Source organism: Alnus glutinosa, chromosome 2 (genome assembly GCF_958979055.1).
Source record: "Alnus glutinosa chromosome 2, dhAlnGlut1.1, whole genome shotgun sequence".
Lineage (NCBI taxonomy): Eukaryota > Viridiplantae > Streptophyta > Magnoliopsida > Fagales > Betulaceae > Alnus > Alnus glutinosa.
Genome location: NC_084887.1, coordinates 4,931,730 through 4,953,423, shown reverse-complemented (window position 1 = coordinate 4,953,423; position 21,694 = coordinate 4,931,730). Strand labels below are relative to the sequence as shown.

Sequence of the window (21,694 nt, the reverse complement as noted above, 5' to 3'; positions counted from 1 at the left end):
CAATCTAAGAGAACTCAATCCACAAACATGATGGTTCGAAGCAGATAATATTCATTAGTTAGTCACTGATTTGGTTAATCATGTCAGTGGAATTGTTGTTTATAGCAATGCGTGGCTACATTCAGAAAGGAGTGGTTGGAGATCCCCTCATCATGAAATTTTATTCTTTCTTTGTTTGTAGGACAAGGCAACAACTTCATTGACCTTATTATTAAACTGGCCAAATTAACTTTGTCTTGTTCTTTTAGTTGACTGATTGTCTAAACCATGCATATGGCGAATCAACTTGGCATTAACAAAGTCCTAGGGATAATTTTAGATGAAGTAAATTATAAGGATGAAACTAGGATATCCAGATCTTTTTTTCCGAATTCCAAAAAAATTAGGTAGAAAATGAGAGGGGGTTTAGGGTCTAGGTGCCCCGAGTAACCCTGACCCCCTTCTCTTATTCTCTGCCCGAATTATAAAAAATTCATGTTTGGACAAAAAACTATAGGGATGTCGATCGATCAATTCTTGAGTTGTGGGTAGTTTTGAAGCAAATTTGATGTCCATGAAACATGCTGAGTCTTTGAATTGCCCCATATGATATTCATGCGGTCCATGTGACAGCTTGCATTATAGTTGCCTCAATATAAGAGTGACATAGAAAAGGACACACCTATTGAATATTACAGGGAAAAGGACTTAACCTTGGAAATCAATCTCAGAACATTACAGAAAATGATCATACAACACTCAAGGAAAAACTCAAAGTTCTTTCTTTTACAGTAACTGTACAGCCAAGATCTCAATCTCTGTAAAAGAAAATACTCTAAGTCGCCTTTAGTTTTGCAGAAAAGAAAGAAGAAATGTTAAAAACACAGGAAACCCATTTCTGGATGCTATACAACTATGAGAAATTACGTAATAAATACAAGTTTTGCAATAATAATTGTATCATGAACAAAGCCTGGGTAAGGATCTTGTACAACCATGCCTTGAGATTCTAGATTTCACAATCTTCGCCATCTGAGTTTGCATTTTCCTACAAACTTTCTCCAATTCTATAACCCTCCATTGCATTCCTTGCAAATGTGCTTTGAGCTCCTCATTATCAGATAAAACATCAAGTTTCCCGGCATAGAGCACAACTTGATCAGTGGCTTCATCTTGCTTTCCCATGCTACTGACATCAGCGGAAGAAGTACAGGGCGAATCAGTATATGGTTTAGAATTGTTGGTGCCATGGAGTAAGCTTTTGAGTTTGTATTGCTGAGAAATTAGAGCTTGGACTGCAGATTTTGATGGAAATTTGGAATTCTGAGAAAGATGTATGCAAACTTCGGCCGAGAGCTTCTCATAGTTCAATACACAACATATCTTTAACTTCTCTTCTTCTGACAATCCTGCGTGCACCTATGAAAAAATAGATCATAGTCCAAACACAAGAAACGCTTGAATATGAAAATGTTTTGAAGTTTTTAAGCTGTTGGATCCAACTAGAACTCAATGATTATATTTAAATCTGTTCATATATCACATCAACATTCTTAAAGAACATGTATAATAAGAAAAGGATTATAACTCAGTATCTCATTTGTCAGCAGAAAGCATACAATCATATGCTGCAAAAATCTAAATAACTTGCAACTCAAAGGAAATTTTTTGAGATCAAGTGCTACCTCTAGATACATGTCCACAGCCTGGTAAAGTCCATCATAAGAGTCCCTAGCAGAATCCGGCAGGGCAATCGCTATTGCCCGGAACTTCGAAGGCTTTAAACAAGGATCCGGGGCTACTTCTGCTATATAGGAATCCATCAAGCTAGAAACTTTCCTCAATTGCATAGCAGAAGCCTGACAAATTCCTCCGCGCAAAAACGCTTTCAAAAACCTCAGAACAAGATTCACATCATATAAATAATTCGTTTCATGTGGAGAAGGAACAAGCAGATTATCTAATGCTGCTTGATCCAACTGTGAACCAATCATGCTCTCCAACTTGTTCCTGCTACTTTTGTTGATGTTCAAAGTCATAGAAACTCGAAGAATCCCAAATAAACTCTTGCAAGAAACAGAGTTCCCATCAAGGGAATAGAGCATATCAATGACAGTTTCTATAACTTTGCGCTTCTCATCAGATGTGGCAGCATAAAACTTTGACTTCTGGTAATAAAAGAGGAACCTGCTGATCATAAGATGGTCAATTTTTCGTGCCACCATGGATTTTACCACCATTTCAACCAAAACAGGACTCAAGATCAGAAGATCTTCAAACCACCAGGTTCCTCGAGATAAACTGGTCTTTAAACTCTCAGTGCTCTTAGTGTCACAAGAAAACCGAAATCCAGAGCTGTCTGGGGAAGAAGTGGATGGACATGGACTTGTTTCACTAGCCAATGCCAGCCTCCCAGCAAGGGAATCTAAGCATTTCTGAAGAACACCTGAAGAATTCACAACGGGAAGTAAATCTTGGCATTGCTTCAAAGCGACCAAAAGCTCAGACCATGTCCAGTAGCTGATCTCTTCAAGTGATTTCTCTGTTTGATCTAATAAATTATTGGTTGCAGAGACAGAGTTGTTCATTTCCATGAATTGTGCAGCACAATGTAGGAGGGATATATTGGAAGGACTTATTTGAGTCTTGCCATTGTTGTAACAGAATCTTGACATGAGCTCGAAACTCTCAGCCCCTCCTGGAAAGTCGTGGAAAATCACTTTAAGATTTCTTGTGGAATCTTTCGATTTACCGAATAACTTGCTCAATCTTCCCGAATATGAAGCAATAATTTTCTGCGAAGGCCCGTCAGGGATAAGAGTTAGATAGGATACATGTAATCAAAACTTAATACACCAATTCCTTCAAAGAATTAATGGCAGCTTACAACCATTGGGAAAAAAAAATCCAGAATAATTACCACCAAGAAATTAAAACAAAGGAGAGCAGGTTCAAGATGACTAACAAGCAATTGTGGGAATAAAATAAAGACAACCACCAATCATTTAAGAATGGAACCTTTCACTATATATTAAATAAACCCACCAAAAGAATGGACTCATTGAATGTGCAAAACAAAAAAGTGAGATTAAAAGGAGAATTCTGCACCGAAACCTGAAAAAGAGCTGGGAGAGGTCGTTATAGATAATAAATTTTAATGGACAATGGGGTAAAAATGTCCGCTAATCACCTCAGCATAAGAAGGGTTTAAAAGAGTAATAAATGCCATGAAAGCAACCCTTTAGTCCTTCTCTAAAAAGGAGTGAATAGAACAGGTAAACGTATGAAAATTTCTGCTCAATAAAAATCGCATTCAATGAGGAAATAAGAAGTACAGAATGGCCTTGTCGTTAACTAGACTACAAGCAGGCAGCAGAGAGGAAGAAAAACTATGAACCTTACCCCACCTCACTACAATATAGGTGTGCAAATTAAATGTTGGACGGGAGACGTACATTTACAACCATAAAAGTCTGATGAAGACAATATGAAGAATGAGACACACACAAAAAAAAAATGAGAATATATGACTCACGGAAATTTAAAAAGAAAAACAAATTCCGCATTTGAGACACACCAAAAAATATAAACATTTAACTGACAACATTGAAAGATCAGCAAATATGTGATAACATCGAGAACGCATGGTGGAAGAAGTAAGTGGGGAGGAGAGAATGAACTCAGAGTCTCAGATGACGCAGAGCTAAGCCAAAACAAATTGAATGGAACAAAATTTGCGAGTAAACATGGAATTTTAGAGAAAGAAGAAGAAGAAAAGATAGGTATTAAAAACTAAGAGATGTAAAAGCAGAGCACAGAAGTACCTTGTCCACCATGAAAGTCTCTTCCCCATTGACATCCACTTCAAGATCACAGCAAACTTCCATTATAAATCCAAATAATAAACAAACACCAAAAAACCCACCTCAAATCAAGTCCTTTTTTTCTTTTTCTTTTTTTTTTGGGGGGGGGGGGGGGGGGGGGGGGGATCAGAAAGTAAGAAAGAAAGGAAAAGACTTTCACAACCCAACAGAGACAGAGACAGAGACGTTAGGAGGAGCAAACAAGGACATATTCTAAGAAGAGGAAGAAGACAAGCACAAAAGAGAGACAAGTCTCAAATTGTTGCAAAAGCAATGTGGTTCTCAACTTGGGTACAGAGACAAGACTCAAAAAGAGTGCATAAAAGACAGGGAAGAGAGATACAATAGTTGGTGTGTTCGTGACCAGTAACCACAAAGCTCAATCTGACATTCCTACAAAAAATATATGCACATCTCACTGATCTCAGAATTTAACTATTAGTTTATGTCTAATTGTGATTTTCTTCTAAGCTTAGAACTCAAGCTTTCTCGCTGGCTTCCCTCCTTTTATTCCATTTCATCGCTGCAAGTCTCTGTACCTGTGCACCCACTATCCCATTATTTTACTCTCCCTCTCTCTCTCTCTCTCTCTCTCTCTCTCTCTCTCTCTCTGTGTGAATTATGCATAATGACTAAAATGCCCATTTGAACTTTCTTTTGGTAGTTTTGGGCCCTCTATTTCAGAGGCTGGGTGATGTGATGGGTCCTACTAAGAGAGACGTATATACGACGTTGGAAGAGTCAACTGGGAGTTCGTTATGCTACGGAATATTGAATAATTATTAATTTATGTAAACTCTGAAGGAAAGCGTCGATATGTCCGAGTGGTTAAGGAGACAGACTCGAAATCTGTTGGGCATTGCCTGCGCAGGTTCGAATCCTGCTGTCGACGACACGCTTTTTTCTTGAAAGAGACAAATGGGAAAGAGTTACACTTTTTATGCCATTTGTTTACGTACTGTTAATTAATTATTTATATGCTATACACTATAATTTTTGGAAAATGAAGAATTTACAACACCACCACAACAATTATACAACACCCCCTCATATGGGGGTAGACCCAATGTGTGGAGCTCACCTCCATATGAGGGGGTGTTGTGCAATTGTTGTACCGATAAAGTGTAAGAATCAAATCTCATATTTTTTATGCTGTTTGTTTATGAGCTACTCTCAATTAATTATTTCTAGCATATCTTACTGGAAAAAGATAAATGCTCTACAACACATGGTCCAGTAGCCCTTGATTTTTTTTTATTATTATTATTATTTTTTATTTAGCATTACTCATGGAAAAATTTGGAAAATGGGAATTTCTTTCCCGTTCTATTGCCTATTCTCTTTAGGCGGGAAAATATAAGAAATGACTAGAAATGAATCATTTATGTAACATCATTTGGTACGCTGAATAATTATTCATTAAAGAAATGAATAGTTTTTTATTTAAAATAAAATAATATGGAATAAAATAGCCTATCTCAAATGTTAAGAGTTATCATATACTTTACCATGATGTTAGTAACATCAAAGCTATTCTAATCAATCTTCTTTCTATTCCTAATAAAAGTTATTCATTTTTTCTAATGCTCTAATTTTATTTTATTTTTTTTTTAATTTTTTGTATTGCATTTAACATTTTACATCGATCATACCACATTATTTTAAATTTATAAATAAAATTGTTGAGCCGTGTTGGTACAGTTTCCGGTACGGTGACGTGTTGCCTTGTGATTCGTTGCCTTCCTTAATCTTCGCTTTCCTCGTAATCTGCAAAATAATAAATGGCTCGTCGGACTATGGGGGTGCCGACCGGACCCCCACTCCGATGCCTAAATCAGTTCAAACTAATTTTCTAGAAAATATATGTAATCTCAAAAGCTCAGAGAATCTGCTTGTTTTCTTTAATACCTGACGCCGTAGTCTTATTTATAGACTCACAGTTCACAGTTATAAAACCGCTAGAGTGCTTGGAGCATAATTTAATTAGGAGTCTGAGTCCTAGATCACATAGTCTTGAATCTTATCTTTCTGATTAGGAGTCTGAGTCCTAAATCACATAGTCTTGAGTCTTATCTTCATTGAATTCAAATTGGGTAGTAGAGTCCAAACTGGATAGGACACTACCCCTTTAGCTAATGTCATTCTATTAGGTACCTTATCCCATATTTGATGGGATAAAAGCCTATTTTGATATATTCTGAATATCTGTCTTTTTGGAGATAACGAATGGTCTTGTACTTGGGTCTGATCTGGCCGGGCCAACCCGATGGGCTCGGCCCCCGATACTACCTTAGGCTCACATGTCTTTGGTGTTAATTATTTCTCCAACAAGCCGGTTTTTGGTACAGTTCTTTGATCAGATGATGGGGGCATCCTACACCACGATCTTCGTTGTTTGCTGCAATCAAGAAAACAATTCAGACAAAAGAGCTTGTCGGAGCGGGCCGATGAGATAAGTCTGATGCCTATATTAGATGATATTTTGGAGGAGAAGGAGAAGAAGAAGACTTAAGAAGAAGAAGAAGAAGAAGAAAGGCTTGTGTATGTGTGTTGACTTAGAACCCCTTACCTCTCCTTATTCTCCTCATTTTATACCTAGCTTCCTCAATCGGTTGAATGATGATGTCATCTTTATCTCCTTCATACCCTAATCAGGCGGCTAGTCTCGCTCGGCCACCCCTTCGTACGACACTATCGGGACGCTAGGAAGGTCTTCAAGAAGTAGGTCCCAGCCAATCGAATGTCCTTGGCAAACCAACAATCTTGTGAACGCCTGTTCGACTCCTTCTTACTTACAATAATTTTTAGACTTGCTAGTACACCGAAGCCAATTTGCTCGAGAATGTTATTCGATGCCTAGCCTTAGAAATTGGCTTCAAGATTTGGGCTCGCCTGCTAGGTCTATGTCCTAACAAAAATAATAACGTATTTCTTATAGGACAAGATAATCATCATTATATGTGAAATATAAGTGTTATTTAATAAATTATTATAAAATTAAAATGATATGGCAGTAGAAATCTGCTATTTAATTTTCTTTTTTATAAGTCCTTATTGACGATCAACTGAAATATTCATTCCATTTTCTAAATGCAAACAATAAAGCGGAAACCTGCAGGCCACCAGCACAGCCGTTTCGTTCATGCACGTTGAGGATAAGCCAAAAAAACGGGAGTGAGGTGAATCACAATATGCAAAAGACTCTTTTACCCCTGTGCAGAGTTCAAATCTACGATTTCACCCTTCTTTAAAGTACTATTTTGGAGCATTTCTCGAGGTAGTGTCGTACCGGCAAAATAACTTTTTGCACCTCTGCTTTGTCAAATAACAACGTCCCTAAAAAAGTAGGGGTACTTTTGATATTTTGTGTGAATGGTTTTGGCATTTAAAACTCTGTGCTCTTCTTTCCAAAGCCATGATCGTCATAACTGATAAGTGATAATCATTACCCGATCATCTTCCTGATTCCCAAAGCTAACGGAGCAAAGCGACGTCGTTCGCTCTGTCCTCCTCGTTATTGTCTAATTATTCTTGATGTTCCTAGACACAAGGAAAAAAGAGCCAAAAAAAAAAAAAAAAAAAATCAAAGCTAACTCATGTATGACCAAATAACTTTTCCCATTTGAAATTCCATCTGTTAAAAGCATGATTTGATCTGCTTAGAAAATTTAAATTATTAAGGCATGATTTGATCTTTCTTGTCTAAATGTAAAAAGGGATCAATCTATAAATTTAATTTAGAGAGACTGGCTTTGCTTGTGTTAGATATGGTGAATTAATTTGAGTTTGTTATTCTAGGGTCGAATGATAGGTTGGGGTGCAGCAGTTTTGCCCTTTCGCCCCTCCTTAGATATGGTTTATGAACAGTGTTACATCAGTCCAATTGTACAGGAGTATGACGAGAATTGAGTTTGTAGCATTAATTTTTTATGTATTATTTTTTCTTCATTTTTCTCTTTATTTCTTACTAAATCGCATAGTCTCGACAAAACATAAAAATAATAATTAAATTATAGTATTAGAAAAAAGAAAAAGGTCCCAGCCAAAAGCATGTAAATATTGTGCATATCAAATCATGGGTCCAAATTTGTCGATACATCTCTTTTAGTAGTTTCGCTTTTTCTCAAATGTATCTTCCCAAATGGGGTTATCTTTAGATTCTTTTTATTAATTATTACATAAATTTATTTTGTGGGAGCATGATGCTACCATTAGCCAAGATAAAACAAAGTACGAGGATTTTGAGATGGCCTAACGACGACAACAACAATTGTATCAATTGGCCTTTCTTTGGTGTGGGTCGACGACTCGACGCCAAAGAGTTTCAAATTCAACAATTCAAATTTTTAAAATCAGAATAGTCATGTGAAAGGGTAAGCATCTTCCCAAATTATTTGTCTAAATTTAAAAAAATTCAAGCAAATGATTGTGAGATACTACTTATGAAACCCACCTGACCGAATAAGTGATTAGACCACACTTTTTATTTGGTCAAATGGGTCCTATAAATAATTTTCACAATCGTCTGCTTCAATTCTCTCAAATTCAAGCAAATAATTTGAGAAGATCCTGATTCCATGCGAAATTATCAGAAACCTTGAGAGATTAAATGCCAAGATTGGCATTAAAGTTTATCATTTCTTATCTGCTTCTATTTTGAGATAAGTGATAATTTAAACGCTTTAGTACATTTTGTTTCTCATTCTTCTAAATTTAGGATTCAGATCTTTAGTAATTTGGTGTCTGAAAGCAAATGTGAGAGAGCCTATATGAAACCCACATGTCCGAATAAGAAGACGCACTGCTTGAGACCTGTTTGGGAAAATGAATCTGATAAAAATTTTCTCACATTTGCCGTTTAATACTCCATTTGTTTCGGCGTAAAATAATTTCTAGAAAATAATTTCGACATTTTACCGTATTTGGTTGGGGCGAAAATAATGGTCAACAGAAATCATTTTCAGTTTAACCGTAAAAGCTTCTTTAATTTTTGAAAAACGATTTACGGTTTTGAAAACCGTAAATCGTTTTCCGAAATTAAACTCTTCGTCCTTGCATGTACGTTTGATATTTAATTGTCAAAATTAAGCAATTGTCGGTCGTCGGAATCTAGCTGGCGCCGGAGTACGGCAACATCTGATCGCCGGAATCCAGCGACATCAGGCCACTGCCGCGCGAATGCCGGCTGACCAATTTTCGACTGAAATTAGCTGGAATATTGCCGGATTCCAGCCATGGTCAGAAGCAAGTCGAATTTGGCCAAAATAGTCGGGATCCGACTAGATCTGGAAGAGTCTAGCCGGAATCCTGCCATTTTAATCAGATCCGGCCAAACTTGCTCGCCGAATTCCAGCAACATTTGCCAAACTCTGATTTTCGTATTTCGTACTTTTTTGTGCGAGCCAAACGCCGAAAAATGTTTTTGAGAAAATCATTTTTTCTAAAAATGATTTCGCCGAAAATATTTTACAATGAAGATCATTTTACGTCAAAATAAATTGAACATAAATTACTAGTAATTAATTAAAATATCAAAATTGTTGAGAATTTATATTCCTTTGTTTGAATCCATGTGGTTCACCCATCCGGGCTTTTTCAAGCTGGTCCACTCGGCTTGATTAGGCCCATGAACACCTAAAAGTTTACACTTTCGATTTGGATCCCTGCCTCCCTGGAAAATTTTCTAAAATAACACTAGCAGTAGCAAACCAAAAGGCCGACAAAATCGAGATGGTTGATTAGACATGAGCCCACGTATAATTACTGGGTTTGCAATATTTGTTACTTTGATTTGGTAAATAAAAAATATAATTTTAAATTAAATCATTTGTGATTGTGATTTGAACATGTAAAAAATTTACGTTTTTAAATCACAGATAATATTTTATTTTTTAAAAAATGTATAATTTTAAACTTAAACTGCGATTTTATCAAATCTTTAATTAAACTTTTAAAAATTACATTTCAAACCGCACATTTTAAAATTATTATTCTTAAATCGTACTTTTTAAAATAACAAACGCAAATGAACCCATCTTTATAAGTAAGAACCAAAAGCAAAGTAGGATTAGATTTCATCCTACCTAAATAGGATTATATATATATATATGGAGAGAGAGAGAGTGAGTTGTTTCTTTTGTTTAAGTTTACTAGTGGAAAATCAATTTAAATGCTCTAGAAAACTTATTTTATAAGGGAAAATATTCGTACACATGCACATCCTAATTGATATACCCACAAAACCTTATTTTGACTAGAAACTCAAAGAAGATTTGACAATAAAGAATTACAGCTCCTGTGATGCTGTAATTGTCTGAGCTTTTAGCCCACTTATTCCTATTTATCAAAAAAAAAAAAAAAAAAAAAGCTTAGAGGATAAAAAGCGAGTTGTGCCGAATATAAATAATTATTAATACGAAATGTCAACAACCGACCTTAGCTCAGTTGGTAGAGCGGAGGACTGTAGTTGGTTAAACTCCTGGCTGGTATCCTTAGGTCGCTGGTTCGAATCCGGCAGGTCGGATTTTTCTTCCCCCTTTTCCATTTTTTAAGACGAATACAAACAACATGAGGCCTCTTGTTAAAAAAATTTATTTTACTTAATATATATTGGGCTTTTTTTATATGGGATGGACCAGATGGACTGAAGAATTAATTCACAGGAAAAGACTCATTCCAATCCCTTAATTACTGCAAGCCACATATTCAAGTTTTGTTTTATACACGTCTCTCACGGCTTTGAAAATGGCCTTCTGAGAGAGACGGATAGAGGAAATTCCAAACCTCTTCCTCAGTTGTTCTCTTCAACTTGGTTTTAGAAGGATTTGTTTTGTAAAATTTTTAAAAGTTTTCTGTTTTGAAAAAGGCATAAACATAGACTCCTAACTATAATGATCTTTGCAAATCAAATAATTAACCAACACTTCATAATTACTTTATTAAAAGAACTAAACTTGAAACTCCATTAAAACATAAAAACAAATTAAAACAAACTCCAAAGAACCTGCTGGAATGATAGGACAAGTTAGCATCCTCGTCTCATTGTTAAAATCCAAAAACTACGAATATTGTATCTAAAATTTTCATACATCTAGGCAAAATTGAACATCAAAACATCAATATTAATTAATTACGAATATTAATCCCACATCTAGCTAGCTAGGTGGATTGATATGAAAGGGCTAGTGAGTTACTTTCATCTTGCTTGAAAAACAAAAACATGCACACTTTCAGGACACAAAGGGGAAAATTAAAAAAGAAGAAAAAAAAAAGCCAAGAACCTGCAGACTGCAGTACTCTCCAGACAGACATGGGAAAATAAAGTGATAGAAGTTTTGTCTCTTACAAAGACAATTATGTGCAATTTTCTCTTTGCCTTTCATGTGACCTTAGCTGCAGCCTACAGCTCCAGTACAAGTGGCCATGAAAGGTTACTCTCAAAATGCTGCCGATCGATTTTCCTTTTGTCTGATGCCCATTTACAGCCTTTTGCCAAAGAGAAAAAAGCAGCGTGCATGTTTGGTCACTGCCAGATGATCTGGACCACCCAAAATAAACCTCAATCCCCATTTCAGGCCATGTGCTCTCGAATTTACACTTCCAAATGCTTATTTGTTGACGTGACAGGTGAAAATCACTTGTTTTAAGACAATTTAGTCCACTCTCTTTCAATCCTCCAACCCATTTGGGAACCAAGCTGTGGCAAACACTGAGTTATGGCCCTTCCATGTGAGCACCAATATATCTTCTTCTTCCCTCTTCATCCCCCATCCACTAGCGTGTTCATCAAGCAACCCCTTCACTTCCTTAACAGTCTCTTCACAGAACGGAATGCTTAAGAAACCGGCGTTCTTACATCTCTGTGACAGTTTAACCCCGGACTCCAACCTCTCTATCCTTTGAAACCCTTCAAAACCAATGATGTTCTCAATTTTATGGCCAATATCAGATTCATATTCCATCCTTTGCCTACTGTCTTTGGGCAAGAAAGTTTCCAAGGAATCAAAGGGTATCCATAGGTAATTAAAGCAAGTGGCAATCCTCGATGTGAGGCTCGATCCACTCAGATCAGAATCTTCATCAACCACCACAATAATTTGAGGGTTAAGGTTTTTTATTATATTGAGGAAAGTGTCTCTCCCCTTTTCCTCATCAGACAAAAAGCGTAGCCAGTGTTGGCAATTTATCACCAGAGCCTCGTCATCCCTAAGATTTAGCAGGGAAGGATTCAGGTGTTCTTTAGGTGAGCTGTCGAAGACGTGGAATTCAAAAGGAACATCCTTAAACTTAGCGAAATTTGCTAACCTTAGGCCAACTTGTTCGGTTGATACATTAAGCAAGGGAGGGACAGGTGGCCTATAAGAGGGCACTGTGATCTTTAGCGAAGGAGGCCCTTCAGGCCTTTTTGCCAGAGCGTCTATGAGAGTAGGCCATTGCATACAATGTGTGATGCTAAAATCTATGATGTGAACTCTTGGGAACCCTTCGATTGCCTTCAAAATGGCACTATTTGACGCACAAAACCCAAACCGGTGCCAAGGGATTAGATCAACGTACCCGGCTAGCTCCGTCACCGACATCAACCTCCTTTGAATGGTGCTGCTGCTTCCGTTGAAATTCATCGATGTGGGATAAACCCTAGAGGCCCTTGAAATAAGTGCTCTCAAGAACCAAGAGGTGAGCCTTTGGTTGGGATCACCGACAGAAGAAGCGACGTTATTTAGCACCCACATAACCTGTTGAGCCAAAGTGACGTCGTTGCTCTCCAGGGCGCTGGCGCAGTGAAGTAGCAGCTTTTCCAAACAAGCTCCGTCGAGGCTTCCGAGACACCCGGTAAGCGCGCCGGAAAGAGGAGGATGATGGGTGTCGAAGAGAGTAGGGTTTTGTAGAGAAATAGACGTGGTTCCTCTCAGTTCGGCTTTCATGGCTTCGATTGATTAGTGAAAGAAGAGGAAAAAGAAAAAAATGAAATAAAAAAACAGTTAGGGTTTTGTTGCTTGGACTTGCATGGTCGTCTGGGAATTGAAAGGTCAGGGAAGATAGAGAGAAGAATGGTGAAGGAGGAATTATGTGACACGCGCCTGTTGCATATTGGTGGATGGGATATTTGAAGAGAACTATCTAGGGTTTTATGTAATTATATATATATAATTTGGAGGTTCAAGAAACATGAGATCTTGAGAGAAGGAAATCGATCTGCATGGCTTTTGTGTGTTTGATGCGTTTATGTGTTGAATAGAGAGAGAGAGAGAGAGAGAGAGAGAGAGAGAGAGAGAGAGAGAGACAGGGAGAGAGAGGTCCTAGTTTATTGATCTGGTAGGTACTTGAATCATATATATAGTAGAGAAAGGTCCCTGTTGAATGATTATCAAGTGATATGAAGCCAAAAATCTAGTTAAATGAACCTTGAGTTCGTACTAACTTGTAAACAAGACCTGGAGTTAGCAAGCAATTTTTTATTTTTTATTTATATATATATATATATTTCATCTTTTTTCTTTTATTTGGGAGGTTGGGGTTACCAATCTTTGGCTAGCTCAATTATATATATTCATAGCAATATTGGATGATATATGGAAGGTTATCGTCAACCTTAAGGTTAATTAGTATGACAAAAGGCAGAAAGGTTTTCGAAGTTCATCATCCTAGTAAATTTTGGAAATATTGATGTACATATATATATATATATGAAAATGAGGAATTATATTGTTTGCTTCACGGAGGAATTATAGACCTGATCTGAACTAAAAAGGAAGAAGAAAAAAAACAAATGAATGTTAATTAACCCATCTTCAAGTCACAACTTGACAAAAATCCAGAGTTTGAGCAGCACAGATGCCGAGTCAAGCCACTTTGTTTTAGAGATAAATATACCTGCACGTTTGATACTTAATTAATATTACTCAAGCTATCATTATTAAGAATCCATCACTGTTTAATTTGGCATGGCAAAGGGCTTTTCCCTTTTCCAAGTAAATTTGGCCGCTTGCTAATTACGTCTCATGCATGAGCCTCGATCATTTTCTCTAAACTACTGATTATGGCAGAGCGTAATGAGTAGGTTAAGAGAGCTGTCTTAGCCGGCCACTCCTTTGTCGAATTTGAGCTCATGAAATGCGATTTAAGACAAAACCCAATATTATTAGTTTAATAAATCTGGTTTTTTCATGGAGTTTTAGTGATTGATTGCTACCCATCATTCTTATCCTTCCACATACGTGATATTATAAATTTATAATATGAGAGATCGACTTGGTTGCTTGTGCAATGTGATGCCACAAGATAAGACAAAATAGACCTCTTCCCACGAGGAGGAATTAGGTAATCTATTTCACTAGAATGTCACCTCATGTATTGAATGAAGACCACAGAATATTTGCATATTTTAACCTTTAAATATTGTCTGCTTTCATCAATATCTTTCCACTCAAACGTTGTTTGGTTAGTATGGAATGGAATCGTGAGAAGTTGCACCAAGTTGGGAGAATAAGTGTGGTTTTAAAAATTTCAAAACTTTGTTCTTTTCCATGCAGTCTCAAATTCTAGAGAGAGAGAGAGAGAGAGAGAGAGAGAGAGAGAGGATTTAATAGGTCATTAGTTAGGGTTCTTTTGGCTTACTAGGCATGCATTGTGGTCGATATAAAAAGGGCAGCCTAAGCCTTATATATATATTATGAATATTACGAGCTCGATCTTGCTTCTAAGAGCAGATTTAATCGTGGGTTTGCAGTGACGGAGAGAGGGGGGGCCGGTGGGCCATGGCCCCCCTCAACTCTTAAGAGAAAAAAATAATAATAAAAAAAAATTAAGGTAAAACAAAAAAGAAAAATTAAATTAAGGTTTTTTTTTTTTTTTTTAGATGAATCAAATTAAGGTTTTTTTTTGTTTATTGGCCCCTAGCAAGATTTTTTTTTTCCTTGCCCCCTTCCCTTTTATCATCTCTTCAACTATTGTTAAAACTTTTTCCTTTAATATTTCACGGGTAGCAAGGGACATGCCTAAGAATCTAACAATAGAAAGATCTTTACAAAGTTGTAGAGACTGTGTTCAAAGTAAACGAAAAGAGTTTAGTAAAGTAGTGCATTGGAAGAAGACAAGTGTAAATTTGAGGAATCACAAGCTTAACCAAGCTCAATTTCCTAAGAATGTGTGGAAAAAATAACTAAGACCTTTTTTATTTTTTATTTTCTGAATCTTTGGACAGTGGTTTTCTTTATTTTTTATTTTTTTTTTTTTCTAAAAACTCTTTTTTACTTTTGCTTATTGATTTTTAATTTTAATGGAATAATAAAAATATCAAAACTAGGTTATGTTTAATTTACTTAAAATTTGCCTTTATATATATACTTTAATCCCTACTTAAGAAAAAAAATTATTTAGCCCCCTCCCATTAGAATGTCTGGCTTCGTCCCTGTGGGTTTGTCTTCGCTGCGAAATTACATGTTATAAGTTAGTTAATAATTGAAGTCTGAAGAAAAGTGATGTTTTGTGGCCTTGCTGGAAAAGAAATTGAGAAAGAAATACTTGAAAATGATTTATGTATATATTCTTCTAGCATTGCTAGAGTACTGCTAGTCGATCTTAAGAAAAAGAATACGAGAATAATAATTATAATAATAAATATATATGAAGCATAGCAATCTTGATTTGAACCATCAATATTGTTTATGGTAACATTTCTTTTTGAATAATTTTTTTACTGCAAAACTGTGGGCTTTGCTGCGTATAAGGACATGTCTCAGTCACTTTACCATGACAATGCGACGAAGAGATCTTGTGATAGGGATTCTACATATTCCGGTTCTAAACACTAAACAGGTTAAATGGAGATTTTTCTATGTTCGTGCAAGAGCCTTGTCTCCATGATCGTACATTAATCATACAGAATTTGTGCCATTAATGGAGTACCACAAGTAATGTATGTCGCTTGATTATGTCTATGGTTGGAGACAAAGGCAAAATGCATGATCCAAAACAAAACAAGCTCCAAAATTGTTGGTTCTCGCGCTGAGATTTGCAGGCCAATTGGGTAATCTAGTAAATCTAGCTAGCTAGTATGCCTTACTAGCGTGAATTATTGTTATAGGATCCGACTTTCCTGGGGTAGTTTTAAACTACCTAAAACTACCGCATGGCTGTTGTAGTGGAAAGTAGTACCGTTTTTTACAAAATGGTACCGTTTTCCACTTAAAATAATTTGCAAAACTTAAACTTAATAATAAAAAATTTATTAAAACTTAAAAATTATAAAAATAATAATAATTAAAAAACAAAAATATAAAAACCTAAAAAAACAAAAAGGGTGGCTAGCGTTGCCCAAGAGGGTGGCTCCCTTGGCCAATCTGGGGTAGATCGTCCACCCCAGTCGGCTTTGGGGGTGGTCCAGCCACCCCCAAAGCCGACTGGGGTGGTTCGTCCACCTCAGATATGCCTAGGGGGTGGCTCCAGTCACCCCCTTGGCCAAAAATGGGGAGGCCGGCCACCCCTTTGGGCAACGCCGGCCACCCCTTTTATTTTTTTAAATTTTTATATTTTTGGTTTTTAATTATTATTATTTTTATAATTTTTAAGTTTTAATAAAATTTTTATTATTAAGTTTAAGTTTTGCAAATTTTTTTAAGTGGAAAGCAGTACCGTTTTGTAGAAAACGGTACTGTTTTTCACTACAGCACCCATGTAGTAGTTTAAATTACTGCATGGAAGCCAGATCCGTTGTTATATAGTTTTAGTTAACCAATCCTCCATGCTTTGGCAACTTAAAAATACCAATTTTCATCTACTAAATGTTATGAAGAACTATAGTATATAAGTTTTGAAAAGATAAGGAGAGGGATTCCGTAAACCATCTTCCGGAGATGGAACCACATTAAGACTATAAGGCAACCATGGCCCACTGTTATTTCTCTTAAAACAATATTGTTAAATTAAAATATGTGCATTTTTTGTTTAACAGCTTGGCTTGACCCTTCATTGGCTTGGTCCCGTCAAGTGAGAAATCCTAGCCAGTTTCATCCCTGTCCAATTCCTTCTTTAAATTAATGTAGGGAAACTCTTAAAATGACCTTCAACAGATTTTCTAAGGATTCGATCCCTAAACTAACCTTGAACTACAGTGCTACTGAAGATTTCAGGTAGCTCTATAGCTTCCCTTATTGTTATTTTATTAAAAAAAAAAAAAAAAAACGCTTTATCTTTCTGCTCTCTTTCTCTAAGCACTTTCTCTTCCCCAAGCACAACACTCGATGCCAACACCAAGCACGACACTCGATGCCCAAACACGGCACTACGAAAGAAAGAAGGAAGGAAAAGGAAATCATAAAAATAAATAATAAATAATAATAAATGGTATATGAAAAGATAAAGAAAACTATTATGGATTGTATTTAAATAGGAAAGTAAAAAATAGCTTAATTAATTCCTTAAATTCAGGAGAAATATAAAGAAGTTGCTTACAGTCGATCTTTTGGTTTGCTAAAAAAAAAAAGAAAAAAAAATCATTTTTAGTGGCCCTTTGCCCCTTTTCTCTTGGTCGGTAGGCCAAGAAGTTATTAGACCGTCATTTATTTGGCTTATTTTTAGTTTCTTATAGTTTTATGAGTAATGCTACACATCATCCTCTTGTCTTCCTTTTGTCACCCTAAAATTGATGTGGCTCTTAAAATCACCATTAGATCAAAATCTAATGGTGATCTATCATAAATCCAATGGTAATTTTAAGAGCCACATCAATTTTAGGGTGATAAAAGGAGGACAAGGGGATGATGTGTAGTATTACTCTAGTTTTATTTGGTACTATATCTACTGTACTAGAGAGTTTGTTGGAGTCTCCCACCACCCGGCTATGTATCTCCATTTTATTTAAGATTAATGCAATATGTAAGACTTCTATCTCTTCTTATTTTTTAAATTTGATGTAACTTTTAAAATTATTATTGAATTTAAAATGAGTTATTATTGAATTTTAATCTAATGATGATTTTAAAAACCACATCATATTTAAGGAAACAGAAGGGATATAAGAGTCTTACATATATCATTACTCTTTATTTCCTTTATGAAACTTAATCTTGCCCATAAATTAAAATCTAAAAAAAGAAAACTTAGTTATATGTTGTGAAAATATATTTGAAACACGTACAGATTATATGTTGATATGGTTAGAGTTTACATAAAACACAAAGAATAATTTCAAAACTTAAAACTAGAAATTGTTATAGGAATAATATCTCATAATTCCCTAACCAAATAATCCTAAAGATTCCAGCATATCAACTAATCTACTCTAATTTAAATAAGACAGTACTCAGGCCATGAAGAAACTTACCTTAAATATATCTCCAACGTACCATATGTCCCCAAATACATAATAATTTGCAAATTTAGCATATGTTTGTCTCATAAAAACTATGTTATTGCCACAAGAAACAAAATACTAATAATGAAGAATATGGCAACAATATTCTAAACAGTCACACACACAAAAAAAAAAAAAAAAAAGAAGAAGATCTACTGTTAATTAGAGCCCACAGGGAACAAGCAAAATTGTTACAAATACCAGGCAAAAAAAAAAAAATTGTTACAAATAAGCATAATATTTGACTAAGGGTACGCTTGAGATTGCGATTTCGTAGACAATAAGTGCGATTTTAAATCAAATCGCAGAATATAAATCGTTAGAAAACCGCGTTTTAAAAAATTGCGATTTGAAAACGCAAAAAAAAAAAAAAAAAATCTACTTTTTCAAATCGCAGGTATGAGGGTTTTTTTTAAACCGCATAATTTTAAAGGTAAGTTTGAGATTTTAAAGGTTAAACTGTGATTTTGTCAAACACTTAATTGCGTTTTTAAAAATCACTTTTTTAAATCACACATTTTAAAATCGTTATTTTAAATCATACATTTTGAAATCGCAAACCTAAGCAGACCTTAAACCCATCTAATTAACTACTAAAATTAATTAATAATTAAATTGCACTGCAACAGAAACTAAGATTAAGCATAGACCCCTTAAACTGATTGGGTACATGACAACCAAAAGGTATTGCCTAGAGCATATATACAATGAAGACGAAATGAAAAAAAGAAAGTCCATCTTACTGCTGCAAAGTGGAAACCTAATGATCGAGAGTGGGATTGAAATTCTGTGTAATTGTCTTTTTATATTGTTTATAATTTAGACAAATAATTGTGAGATGATCCTTGTAGAGCCCACTTAACTAACAGGTGTTCAAGCAGGTAGGCTCCATAGAAGGTCATCACAATAGCCCGTCTAGAGGTACGAGAGAGCGGTAAAAAATGGTTTACGCAAATGATCAGAAGCGTATGTAACCCATTTCATGCCACATTGATGTTATTTTCCTTAGTGAACTAAAAATATTTTTCAGGTTTACCAATATTCACGATGTGCCAAACACTCATAAATAAGAAAAATATTTTCTAAAAAATATTTTAAGTCGAAACAAATAGACCTTATGCTCCGTTTGTTTCGGCGTAAAATGATTTTGGCATTTTTCGGTGTTTGTTGGGAGGCGAAAATAATAGTCAACCAAAAAATGATTTCCGTTTGACCAAAAATGTTTAGTACGTAAATTTCAAAAAATGATCATTTACACTTTTTAAAAGTGTAAATTATTTTTCCCTGACGGTAGACGAATTCGACCATCTTTTAAACGACGCAGTCGGTCTTTACGTTCAAGTAGTCGACTACCACCAAAATCTGGCTGGTGCTGGAACCCAACAACGTCCGGTCACTATCGCTGGATTTTGATGACTGGATTCCGGCCACCTTCACCGGAATTTGATCAGCCCAGATTCCTGCCATCTAGCAGGGATTTGGCCAAAACTACTGGATTCCAACCAGAACAATCGGCTTCTGGCCTATTGGCCGAGATCCGACCGTTCTATGTCGGATTCCCGATTCCGACAGTCCTAGCTGGAATTTGGCCAACCTAGATTCCGACGAAATTGTTTGGATTCTGGCCTTTATCCCAGAATCCGGCAACAGTAGCCAAAATCCGGTAAAAGTGGCCGGAATCCTGTCAGTCAGTGACGGAATCTCGTTACCGGGGATTTTTATATTATTTTACATTAATATTTCTATATTGATGAATAAAAATTGATTTTTATAAGTTAATATGATTGAATGAAAATATAAAAAATATTTCTGATTTTTCGTACGCGCCAAACACTGAAAAATGACTTCTCTGAAACTATTTTATGACAAAAATCATTTTACGTCTAAATAAATGGAGTAAAAGTGTAAAGTTATAACAATCTACTAGTTCAACCAATCAAAAGAAAAATGAATTAAAATGTACGTCATGCTTTATGCTTTTTTCCAAACAGATCAAAAGCATGAAAAGAACAAGACCCAAAACGCTTGAACTCTTCTTTATTTTCTTGAGGGGCTAAGTAAAGCAGATATTAGTGCATCTATTTGCCTTGTTAGAGATAATTCAGCTCGATTGTGACAGCACCCAGATATGCCACATGAATTAGCATTGAATTAATTATTTGTTTAATTACTTAATTCATTTGATACATTAAAAAAATTGGCTAAGCATAATGATTTTCACCCAAATTAACTAATTTGAATCCAAAATCGCATCAATATGTATCCCTTTGTCGTTGATAATATAATGGAGAGGTAAAAAAAAGAAAGTTCTTCTATACCTGTTTCATTAAGCAATGGTCAATAGTAGTTTCTATAATTAATTTCTTTACTATTACGCCAGCGTCAACCAAATTTAATTATTTAATATATGCTGATATGGTAGTCCACGTAACACTGACATGTCAGCCACAATCAAATTTAATTATTTAGTGACTTACGTGACCGGTAAGCGATACATGAATTGTTATCTCATTTTGTAAGGGATTTACAATAATAGTTGTAGTATTCCCACTCATTTAATATTGGGATTTTTTTTTTTAATATAAGTAAGATAATTATTGTTATTTATCTAGCTTTATCTTCCAACAAAAGATGAAAAAAAAAATGAAAAAAAAAAAAAAAAAGAGAGAAGGGAAAGGAAAGGAAAGGAAATGAGGAGGAAAAAGAAACACATACGGTGTCATGAGAGAGTCAAAGGAAGCAGTGAATTTTTAATATCGGGATTCACGTATTTTTTCAATGTTCAAGATCTAATTTTATTTTTTCTTTCTTATAAAACACTTAAAACTAAATCTTGACCATTAAAAAAACTATGGCAGTTATACCGTAGTTTTTTTACGTCACAGCCAAATTCATTTTTCTATATATATTTTTTAATGAGCAGCAGTAATCTGATGGGCTTAATCCACGAAGATCTATCTCTTCTTTATCCAATAGCTGGGCTAAATGAACGGTACTCTGAATGGAATATGGCCCCATTAACTCTAAATAAGCCTATCCAGTTAACATAGCGAAATCCTAATCTACAAAATCGGCCCAATTTCGGCCCAATTAAATCTGAAGTAGAAAGTGTATGATTGTTGAGGTTCCACGTTGTGAATATGATGTTACCTTATTTAAAAAATGTGGAAAGTATACAGTATCTTTTTCGATCTATCACTCAATTGTTAATATCTTTATAAACTATTAAGGGTTCGTTTGGGTTCAAAAAGTACGATTTTAAATAACGATTTTAAAATGTGCGATTTGAAAAAAATGATTTTTATAAACGCAATTAAGCGTTTGGCAAAATCGCAGTTTAGCCTTTAAAATTATGCGTTTTCAAAAAAGAATCAGAACATGCGATTTGAAAAAGCAGATTTTCTGTATTTTCAAATCGAAATTTTTAAAAACGTAGTTCCCAAACGATTTATATTTTGCGATTTGGTTTAAAATCGCACTTATTGTCTACGAAATCGCA

At 35.3% G+C, this 21,694-nt stretch overlaps 2 protein-coding genes and 2 non-coding genes across 4 annotated transcripts; 2 read left to right on the top strand and 2 right to left on the bottom strand.

Moving 5' to 3' along the window:
- Positions 1–687: 687 nt before the first annotated feature.
- LOC133859407 (BTB/POZ domain-containing protein At3g22104) lies at positions 688–3,950 on the bottom strand. The gene is made up of 3 exons (XM_062294808.1): positions 3,804–3,950; positions 1,665–2,774; positions 688–1,398 (listed from the first exon to the last, which is right to left on the bottom strand). Exons 1-3 carry the CDS (start codon positions 3,864–3,866, stop codon positions 940–942), a joined length of 1,632 nt encoding a protein of 543 aa, XP_062150792.1. The 5' UTR covers positions 3,867–3,950; the 3' UTR covers positions 688–939.
- Positions 3,951–4,652: 702 nt separating this feature from the next.
- On the top strand, positions 4,653–4,734 carry TRNAS-CGA (transfer RNA serine (anticodon CGA)). The gene has a single exon. It is a non-coding gene; the product is annotated as a tRNA-Ser (tRNA).
- Positions 4,735–10,271: 5,537 nt separating this feature from the next.
- On the top strand, positions 10,272–10,365 carry TRNAY-GUA (transfer RNA tyrosine (anticodon GUA)). Its single transcript has 2 exons — positions 10,272–10,308; positions 10,330–10,365. It is a non-coding gene; the product is annotated as a tRNA-Tyr (tRNA).
- A 577-nt stretch (positions 10,366–10,942) lies between these two features.
- On the bottom strand, positions 10,943–13,138 carry LOC133859607 (scarecrow-like protein 32). Its single transcript, XM_062295062.1, has one exon. The coding sequence runs from the start codon at positions 12,764–12,766 to the stop codon at positions 11,510–11,512; it is 1,257 nt and encodes a 418-aa protein (XP_062151046.1). The 5' UTR covers positions 12,767–13,138; the 3' UTR covers positions 10,943–11,509.
- Between the last annotated feature and the right edge of the window lie 8,556 nt (positions 13,139–21,694).